The 10,436-nt window shown below is 48.0% G+C and overlaps 1 protein-coding gene across 15 annotated transcripts in view; it reads left to right on the top strand.

Moving 5' to 3' along the window:
* The first annotated feature begins 442 nt into the window (after window positions 1-442).
* Window positions 443-10,436, top strand: part of RBPMS (RNA binding protein, mRNA processing factor) — a 173,904-nt gene continuing 163,910 nt past the window's right edge. For 14 of the 15 annotated variants that reach the window (XR_004679073.1, XR_004679072.1, XR_004679074.1 and 11 more), the window contains exon 1: window positions 1,803-2,446. Coding sequence is in view for 11 of the 15 variants with exons in the window: in XM_035004094.1 (XP_034859985.1) it covers window positions 2,381-2,446 (66 nt within the window). In the remaining 4 variants the exon portion in view is untranslated. Of the gene's footprint in view, window positions 979-1,802; window positions 2,447-10,436 lie in introns of those variants that run through there. The other variant, XM_035004102.1, reaches the window with a different exon arrangement.

Here is a 10,436-nt window from a genome sequence, read left to right as displayed (position 1 = left end):
TGTGTGGCCCTTGCCTCTTCCGAACTTCAGTTGCAAGTTCAACAGATTCTTGGCTTATTTTCATCCAGGATACACTACCCCCACCCCCCACCCCCGTAGAGAGGTATGACATCATGACAGCAATTCAATCTTTATCAAAATCTTCAGACTCCCCCCCCCACCCCTCCCACCCCAAGAAAAACCCAAGAGGTGAATGGAAGCATCGCCACTCTTTTTTTCTTCACAATGCTCTTCACACAAGTATTTTCATTGCTTTCTGCGATTTGAACCAGGATCCCTGATCATGGTGCCGTGGAGTTGTTTTGGGTATCTTGTCTCCACAACACCAGTTTAAAGTCCTTAAAAGCAGGAGCCTTATCTCCATTCCCACCCCCACCCCACTCCCAGCAGCACTTAAACCAGTATAGCGTGAAGAATGTGGGGGGGGGGGGAGGAAGGGGGCAGAGAGAGATAAACAGTGAGGCAAGCAAATAAATAGAAATTGTGATTGGTGCTGTGAAGAAAGGAACAGGGTGCTGTGTGAGAGAATTCCTGGGCGTGGGAAGTGAGGGAGAACCTACTGACATATGCAGTTTTAAATTTATGTGTTTATGATACCGGAATGGAGAAGCTCTGTATGGCCCTGGAAAAATGGAAATTTCCTTAATGATAACGCTAACTTCCATGTTCTGTAACCCTAAACTGGGCAGGAATGGGTGCTGGGTGCTATAGCTCTACCAACCTGTCATCTCCTTTCATTGCAACCCCCTGGGAGGTAACTCTACTCCCATTTCACAGGTGAGGAAACCGAAACCTCGCAATCCTTCCGAGGTTGGCGCGTAAACAGGCGTTGTGCGCGAACCTCCCACAGTACTGAGCCCTCTCTCTTCTTTAAGCTGCTTTGACCCTGTGAAGATCATCTGTGTTGGCCTCCAGTTCGGATTGCTGTGAGGAATATTCACTTAGCCAACAAAGATTTGAGTGCCTACTGTATACCAGGTAGCGTATTTAAATAGCCGTGGGATTATAAAGAGAAACAGGGCACGGTGGTGTTGTCTGGCGGGCAGGCTCTCCCAGGAGAGGGAGGGAGGCAGCCAGGTAAACAAATAATTCCAGAACGGTCTGCTAAGGGCCGTTGACAGGAGCCTGAGCAGGGGGCCCGTGAAGCCTAGCGGAGAGCGCAGGCCGGCGCGCGGAGGCTGGGAGGCTTGCGAGAACCCGGCGCTGGAGGGGGGTTTGAAGCTGTGCCCTGAAAACGCCGGCCCGGAGCCGGCTGCCCCCGGACGTCGCTCGTTCTCTCGCATCCTGTCATTTCAAGCTGCCAACCAGGAAGGGAGGAAATAGGTCTGGGCCGGTACTGAAAGGGAGGGGCTGGCTTAGGGACAGGGGTGCGAATCCCCGCGGGCAGCAAGCCAACAGCAGTAGCCCATCACGCTTCCCGGGCGCCGCGCTGGCCCGGCCTGGCTCCCCGAAGCCCCTCTCCAAGCCGGCGCGCGCCGCTACGCGAGTTCGCCAACTCCGGCGCAGCCGGGCCGCCGGGGCCCCCAGGGGCCGGGGAAGCGGCAGGACCCAGCCTCCCGCCCGCGCCTCTGCCCTCGCCCTCCGACCTACCGCCGAGTCGGGGGGCTGGGGGTCGGCCGCTTCCGCCTGCCGCCCGCGGCCCCTCCCCGGCGCGCGCCATCCGGCCGCGGGGCAGCCGCCCCCGGCGCAGCCCCTCCTCCCGCGGGGGGCTTCTCCGTCCCGCGTCCCGTCCCTCCGGGCTAAAGCCGGCAGCCCACGTCTAGGGAGGGCGGAGGGGGGAGGAGGAGGAGGAGGAGAGGGAGGAGAGAGGGGAGGGAGGAAAGCGAGAGAAAGGCAGCTGCTTGGATCCCGTACTTCCCAGAGCCTGCCTGGAGCGCGCACTCTCCGGGTCCCAGCGTCCCAGCCGCGGCCCGCGCCCCGCACCACCTCCTCCTTCGGTCTGGGCACCCCTCGCCCCCTCCCTCCGGCCCCCGCTAGGCTCCGGCAGCGGCCGCCCCCAGCCCCTGCTTGGCCACATCGTCAACTCTCTGGGCTCCCTCCTGGGACGCGCGCCCTCGCCCCATCCTTTCTTCCTTCCTTCCTTCCCTCGCGCCCGCCCTCCCTCACCAGGTCTCCCTCCCGGGTCCCGATTGTCTCCGTCCCCTTCCCAGTCGGCCCGCGCCTCGCCCTGCCCCGTCTCTCCCTCGCACTTCCTGGGTCGCCCGCCGCCGCAGTCTCGCCTAGCCGCGGGAGCCCGAGCCGCCGCTGCCCCGGCTCCAGCCCCCGCAGCCCGCGGCGCCCGCCCGAGGGAGCCCCGGCGCCCGGGGAAGGGAAAAGTGGGCGAGCGCGCCCTCGCCCAGCCCCGCGCCCCAGCCCTGCCCGGCGAGGAAGGACCGGGAAGATGAACAACGGCGGCAAAGCCGAGAAGGAGAACACCCCGAACGAGGCCAACCTTCAGGAGGAAGAGGTACGGAGGGGCTCGCTGCGGCGGGGGTACGACCTGGGGCGCCGGCCGCGGGCTTTCAACCGCGTGCGGGCGGCCGGCCGGCCGGCGGGGCTCGGGCGCCGGCCCCGGGGCGCCGCAGTCGAGGGTTTGGGAATTGCCCTCGCCCCGAGGCACAGCCCCAAACTGTGGCCCCGGGAGGGGGGGTTCTCTTCGGAGAGCGTGTTTTTGTGGGTTCTTAAGACTGCGTAACTTTGAGGACTTTTCGGAGACTTTTGTAAGTATAATGCTCAGCTTTGTTTGCGTGGGATTTTAAAAGCGGAATCGAGAGCTGACTCCTGGGTGACCTCAGTTTATTGGGACCCGGAGGGTCAGGACTTAATTCTGCGACCGGGACTGGGAAGTTGAGGGGTGTGTTTGTGCGGTGTAAGGAAAGAACTCCGGGAAAGTTCTCGTTAAAAGACACCTTCTGTTCCCTGCCCCCTCCCTTTCAATGTTAAAAGTTCTTGGTGAAATATCTTTCCAGCTGAGGCATTTTGGATTAATAGATAACTCATCAGCTGCATTCTTCTCTGATGAGTCAAAGACCCCGAATGTGGGTGATTAGGTTTTGTAAATTTAGGGGCGATGTGGGGGGCGGGGCGAATAAGAGTTTAAAACTTTACAATTCACCAAGCGATCATCTAGGCTCCTTTAATGGGACTTTGACTTCTGAGCGTAAATTTTATGTGGTGCGTCCGTAACAACGTTAAAAATGTTGCGGCGGCGGTGCGTTCCGTTGGTAGAAACAAAATTTAACTGTGGGAGGGAACTCCCTGAACCGACGTTTCAGAATTTTGTAGTTAGGATATTTGTGGTATCCTTTTAAATGGCTTTGTTCCTGCAGGTACGTAATCTGGAGTCCAAGAAACAATACTTTTTTCGCCTACTTTTTAGGATCCCTCATAGCTGAGTTCTTAAACATTCTAAAAAGAACTTGAGTGTGGAGATGCAGGAAAGTATGCATCTAGAATAAGACCTGTAAGGCATTCTTAGAGGTCTTGTATTCCAATATATAAAGTTAACAGAATGGTAAACTGATTGTTAAGCGGTTAGGATGTTGAGATTATTATGGAGATAACGTGTTGCGTGCAGACTAAGATCCTGATAGTGAAACCAAACGTTGGGGAGGATTTAAATAGTACTTTTAAGTCCTCAGCACATTGTCCACTTGTGGAAAGGGAACTATTTAAATGAAGATAGAGGGACTTAAGACCATGCAAATCAATGCAAAACACAAGATTTTACTCTTAAGCCCATTTGTATGGGGCAACCCACCTGAATTGCAGTAAGCTGAAAATTGCCTTCACACCTGAGGGTAATTGTGCTTTTTATTTTAAACTATTATTTTGAAAAGTGTTATTTACATGCTAGTTCTTTAGGACTACTGACATTCCCCTCTTTTCAGAGAGTCCGAGACCTGAATTGCAAGTTGCACTTTTTTTTTCTTGAATCTTACTGACTGCTCTATTTATTTTCCCTACCCTTGAAATAAAATTTTAAAAATGACGAGTGTGCTTCTCTAAGGAGTTGCTATATTTAACTAATTCACCTAACACACCAATTGCTTCAGAAACCTTTCTATTTCACTTAGATGGGCAGTCTGTTTATTTTTAAGGGTAAGACGGTATGGTGTGAAACCATCTTTCTCTGCTCACCCAATTGAGAATTCTTGTAAATGGAAAAGTTAATCAGGCAGACCCAAAGGCTTTTTTTTTTTTCTTTTAGTAGGTAGCAGAAGAGGTTTAAGTGTTCCAAAACCATAACCTACTTAACTTGAGAAAATTAAGTAGAGAAAAAAAATCGCATTTTTCACGTAACCCATCTCAGCCTCACTGCCACCAGGACTGAGGTGTTGTCGGCCCCGTTCCTGGGGCGCCTTAATGTGTGAAGTTGTGTATGAGTAGAACCGCAGGTGAGCTTAGTACAGAGTTACTGCCTCTTACCTGTTCTTTTGCCCTGACCATGTGCCTTTTTCAGGAGGCAACAGCATGTGGCTCTACGACGGGTCAGCAGTTTTGGCGAGACAGTTATTTTAAAACTAAGTGGACGGTTAGGAAGAGTTTAGAACCCAAGTTGTACCAGAGGTGGAGTATAAAGACAGATACCCCATGAAGAGAGAGTTACAGATACCCCATGAAGAGAGAGAATGTTAAACATTCAGGAGAAGAAAGGAAATAGGCCTTGAGTGATGCAGGTAATTTTGCGCTAATTCTCTGTTTTGAGTTTGTTTTGTTTTTGATAAACTCTAACCTCTTTTTTTTTTTCCTAACCCTGAAAGCCACAAGTAAAATAAATAGGGTATTTGGTGAGTCCCATTAATGTGCTCAGCGTTATACAAAAACCACCACCCTGGACCCTTTCCCTGCCCACCCAGCGAACAGCAATTTGTTCTCAAACACATTTAAAAGCCTTGGCTGAGGATTCCAGTATACAGAACACACACATATAAAATGTATATACCCATAATGACAAGAGAGGGGGAAAATGTGTTTTGTTGTCGTTTCTGGTGGCCATTGAGCTGACTTGGAAAAGCAAGTCCAATCATCATTAAGAGAAAATAGTTTATTTCCTAGAACATCAGAGCAATTTAGGCTTTCTCTACCACTTCATAGAATCCAAGGGGCTTTTTTTTCTCTATTTTTTCAAATGAGTTCCTTTTATCTTCCAGTACATTTTAGCCCTGTATGAGAGCTTTTAAAGCATACTCTGAAATAATTGATACCGAAACACTTGTTTGGTTCCAACTGTATAGAACGAACGGCCCAGGATTGAGGAGAATTTCTGTAGCTTTTTGGGGTCTGAGAACTTGGACAGGACATAGACTTCTGCGTTGGATAGTATTGAAAGCTTTGAGGAAAAATCCTTTTTAAGATTTTGCTAGCTAGCTGTAAAAGATAATACATCTGGCCTTCTGGCTTCCTGTGTGCTTGTTTCTCTACAACATGTCCCTTTAAAGAAGCCAGTTGTCAAAATCTTAACTGGAATCTGAGATTTATAGGGCTTATGTATAGGGCATTAGATAATTTCTTACATCATTTTACAGTTGATGAAATCCTAGAATTTTGCATCTAGCTTTGGACCAGGCAGTATTCTCTTTAAACACCTTTGGCGATTTGAACTGGACTAGACTTTATTAAAAATCAGTAAACATATGTAGAGCAGACTCCGTTTGTCTTGTTGAGCTTTATGTATCAAGACTTTATCTGGTAGTAGATAGAAATTTATTTTTGGTCCCTTAATTTTCAAAACAATTTTTTTTTGAAATCCGATAAATATGCAATTTGGTTTTGCTTTTGCTTTTAGCCAGGTCATTGAGCATTTTTCAGGCTGATCACAAATCCTTTCTTAAAGGTGTTTTATTATGTTGAAGCATCAGTGGTAAACAGCAAGCTTTCCTTAAAGTGATTTGAACTTCCTTGTACTTAAAACTAGAAAAGCAAAAAAGTTGACATTGTTGCGATATTGACTGAAAAGATACTTGGCAGATGTTGGGCAGGAATCATGTACAGTTGGTTCTTTACAAGCTAATACAAATCTTCACCTCACTTTCCTTTTAAAGTGCTTAGTGGGGTGCCTGGCTAGCTCAGTGGGAAGAGCATGTGACTCTTGATCTCAGGGCCATGAGTTTGAGCCCCTCGTTGGGTGTAGAGATTAAAAACCAAAAAGCCTTAAAAAAAAAAAAAAAAGTGCTTAGTAATCTTGCCCAAATATTGGGGTCATGAAGAAAATTGTTTCCTCCAGTTGGCCCACAGAAAGGCTACCATGTCAGTTGAGGATGGCAGTGTCTCAAGCTTTCAAGTGGGCATTAAGATAATCTACATTATGACTTGGGCAAAGACTCAGAATACTCTTTTTTTTTTTTTAAGATTTTTATTTATTTATTTGTCAGAGAGAGAGAGCGAGCACAAGCAGGGGGAGCAGCAGAGGGAGATGGAGAAGCAGACTCCCCGCCGAGCAGGGAGCCCTATGCGGGACTCGATCCCAGGACCCTGGGATCATGACCTGAGCCGAAGGCAGACGCTTAACGACTGAGCCACCCAGGCGTCCCAAGACTCAGAATACTCTTAAACAGTTCAACCACGTCTGGAGTCTGTTATTCCAAATCAAATCTAATATAACAAACCTATTTCAGCCTTTGAAGAGGCTTTGGTGATAGTTCCAAAAGGAAAGCACAATGACCTCCTAGTAAAATGCTGCTAAAGACGCCTGCAAATATGGCATGTGCTTTTGAGCTGTTTTTCCAGTAGTTTTAAAATTTCCCTCATAAACCCTTGTGTTCTTGTGCAGTCTTTGTTTCTCCATGGCATTTTTGTTGTTGGGTGGATCGTTTGATAGGGTAGAGGTTCTTTTCAGAGTTGCTTTCATACGGTTTTTGTGGGTTCGTATGAATTTGTGCTTCACGGACAGAATGAATTCAGTGTTGGTGACGAGGCAAGACAGTGGGCGCTGATGCGTACTGCAAGGTGACGCAAATTCATGCAGCTTTCTGGAGGACTTTGCTATTATATGGCAAGATATGTTCGTGAATTAGTTACTTCTGATAGTGAACAGCCATAAAGACTCTTCGATGTCTTACCCAGGGACATTGCTAAAGTAAATCATGGTATAATTTCTGAAAGAGAATAATAAGTAGCCATGAAAGGCCATGTTTTTAAAGGATGTATATGTATATGCATATATTTACTTTTGTTGTTGTTGGTTCAAAGCAGCAGAAATGCATTCTCTCACTGTTCTGGAGGCCAGAAATTTGGAATCAAGGTGTCCGCGTTGCCACATTCCCTCTGAAGGCTGTATTGGAGAATCTGACTTTTTCTTCCCGGCTTCTGACAACATTTTAATTGAGGGCATAATTGTCAATGTTAGGACATTAAACAAAAACAGATTTAAAAGTTCTTTGTGATGCCAATTCTTAAAAAAAAAAAACCAAACCCCAAATAGGTAAAATTTAATATTAATAAAAATTATTAGATTTTTACCTTCTAATGCTTTTCTATGCTTTCTAAATTTTCTAAAATGAACATGTGAACAAAATTGTAAAAAAAACAAAAACAAAAAACAAACCCACCCAACTGTCTTTTTCTTTGAGTATTCCGTGGAATTTCTTTGCTGTACTTGTAGATGTCACAAAACCATTGGGTTGGTCCCACTTCCTTTTGCTCACAAGCCTTGCTGCAGGAACCCAGCCTCTTCAGTTCCTTGCAGCCCTTCTCTGTGTTGCTCTCACTCATTCCTTTTCTCCTGGCTCATCTTAGTGCTCTTTAGCTGCTCACCTTGTTCTACCATGCTTTCTCAGTGCATCTTTCTATCATACTGCTCGGTCCTCTAATGGGTCCTTCAGCACTGATCTGTTCTCTGTACAACAAGGTCCAAACTTGACAGTCAGGATTGCCCTCATGTACCCCTGTGCTCTGTAAACCATTTGCTCCAACCATCTTTTCCCTCTTGATCTAGCTTGAGCTGCTTTCAAGGCAGGAGCCAAGTTTCAGCCTACATTGTGCAGACTCTTGTCACCTGAAGGTTCCATCCCAAAGGGATGGTTGTCCTCAGAATTCCAGTAGAAGTTGCTTTGTTCTCTTTAACTCCTGGATCATGACCTTCTTTCATGTAATTGTTTTTTTTAAAAAGATTGATGCCATCTCATTACAGTATTCCCAATATTCAACTCCTACTCAAAGATAGTACTCCAGTACCAGGTGAGTACTCCCCCACAGACACACACACTTACTCATATATACACATATAATTCTTTATAAATAATTTGTAAATGTGAAATATCCTTATTGGTAGGGTTGGTGATGATGACTTAGTATAGGTAGGCTGTTAAAAAGCAGACACTTAGTTACTATTCAGGTCCTTGCCCACTGGGAAATTAGGGAAGTTGTGGATGGATCAGGTGGGAAATGAACTCGCTCCACCTGCCATCTATAGCCTCTCTGCTTCTCCGGAGGGACATTTGGGTTTTCACCAATAGAATTTGGTGGTGGGTGCCGTGGAACTCTGACCTTTTGGACGCGGGCTCTTGGGAGCTTTGGTGAGGTGGAAGAGCCCGGAGCTCCCTGTGTTCCCAAACAAGCCTGCTCTGTGTGACAGCCACTTTGGAATGTTTGTGTTCAGTTTCATTTGGCACCTTAGTGTCTGCCTGGGGGAAGGGGGAAAGGGAATGCAAATGTTCCTCTTGAACAGTGCTTGCTTTGGTCAAAGAAAAAACTTAGGAAGGAATGAGGGGAATGAACCTTAATCATAGCTGGAGCAGAAGTGGCCGCCTGGCTCAGTGGGCTTGAGGCCAGCAGGGACCAGGGATTTAAATTGACGCTGTTGATGCAAGGACGTCATCTGGTGATGGGGATGAGTCTACTTGATGTGTGGGGAAGACTTGGGTTGGCACGCCTCGCACTCACATCCCTATCTTGAAAAGAGTACTGGGAGACTATTCGAAACCACTTCAGTGCATCATTGCGGGGGGCGGGGGGGGCATGACTGCAAACTCAAGGAAGGTTGCACGTTTGAGCTTATCACAGTAAAGTTGTTGCCTGGTTTGTCGTTTTTGCTCAATAGAAAAAAGACTGGAATGTTTGATCCTATGCAATTCTCAGAAATCTTTTTAATCCATTCACTCAAATAATAAATGCTAACTTCTGAGTATTTACTTCTGAATATTTACCAGGTACTGGGCACTTTATACGCAAACTCCATTATTTTATCCTCCCCGAGAGCTGAGGGAGGTATTATATTAGGATGGTGATGAATCTTTTGTGATGGGAAGATGACTTGGAGTGCAGGTTGGTGTGGGGGGGGGGGGGGGGGGGGGGGGGGGGGGCGCTGCGCGAGCTGGTTTCTGCTGGTCACTTGCTCCGGGTTGGGGTGGTGACGGCCCCATGTAAACAGGTGTAATGAAGCATGGGGCCCAAGTGGAGTTAGAGTTGGGAACACAGTACTGCAAGGACGAGAGGGTGAAGGCCTTGTGTCAAAGAGCTGACATTGCAGTCAAATGCTCTACCACTGAGCTGTACCCCCAAAGAGCTGATATTGGAGCTAAGATTCTCAATTCACTTCTTGCCAGATGAGGGAAGGGTTGAGACCGTGGGTGGAAGATGGGCCTGTGTGGAGATGCAGGCTTAAGAGCGGGGGAGAGCAAGCAAGGCATGGCAGGAGAGGAAGGGGAGTTGAGGATGAGGCTGGGGAGCGGCATTGGTTGGGGGAGAAGGTAGAGGAGCTTGCCTCTCATGCCAGGGAAGCCGACTCCACTCTTTGGTTGGCATCGCGCTGCTGTGCAGCAGGGACCCGGCCCTATGGGACCTGCCAGTGGGAAAGGGGAGGCAGCAGGGTTGGGAAGAGTTGAGAGAGAAGAGTAACGCTGGTACTGCAGGAATCCTAGTCTCCAAGGAAAGTGGCAGCAGCGACTCAGCCACAGGTATTCAGGGGCCTCAGTAACTGTCAGCGCCGAGGGGAGACGAGGAGTTTCATTCTGGAAGCCTCTCAGAGTTTCTCCTCTGGACGGCCAGCTACATGGTGGTCCTCTTTGTACAAGAAATAGCAAATTGAGCGGTTGAAAAGGGGGGAGAAGGCCATGAGGAGGTGAAGCCAGCGGGGTTGGAGATGCAGAGGAGACGTCTGATCTTGAAAGCAATTTTCAGAAGAGTTTAAGTCTATATAGCCGGTAATTGAAAAGGTGGGTAATGTGAAGGAGCGCCTGGAAAACTGAAGAGAGGCGTGGGACTCTGGTTCCTGGGGAACCTTGTGAGGGTGGGCCACAAAAGACCCCCCCCCCCCCAAATCTACCTAACACTTGAATGTATGTAAAGACAAAACCGAGAACTTCGAGGGAAGGGGAAGACCTGGAAATGCTCAGGAAAAACTGAAGCAAATTTTTTAAAGCACTTTTTAATTTAGGAATATGAGAATGTGTTCTGTATCTGCCTAGTTTATAAGATAATAGTATTCAGTGTGCTTATCTGTTTGAAAGCCTGAGTGT

The sequence above is a fragment of the Mirounga leonina genome, unplaced genomic scaffold (genome assembly GCF_011800145.1).
Source record: "Mirounga leonina isolate KUSES-001 unplaced genomic scaffold, KU_Mleo_1.0 Mir_128, whole genome shotgun sequence".
NCBI classification, from domain to species: domain Eukaryota; kingdom Metazoa; phylum Chordata; class Mammalia; order Carnivora; family Phocidae; genus Mirounga; species Mirounga leonina.
This window is presented reverse-complemented; position numbering and strand designations above follow the sequence as displayed.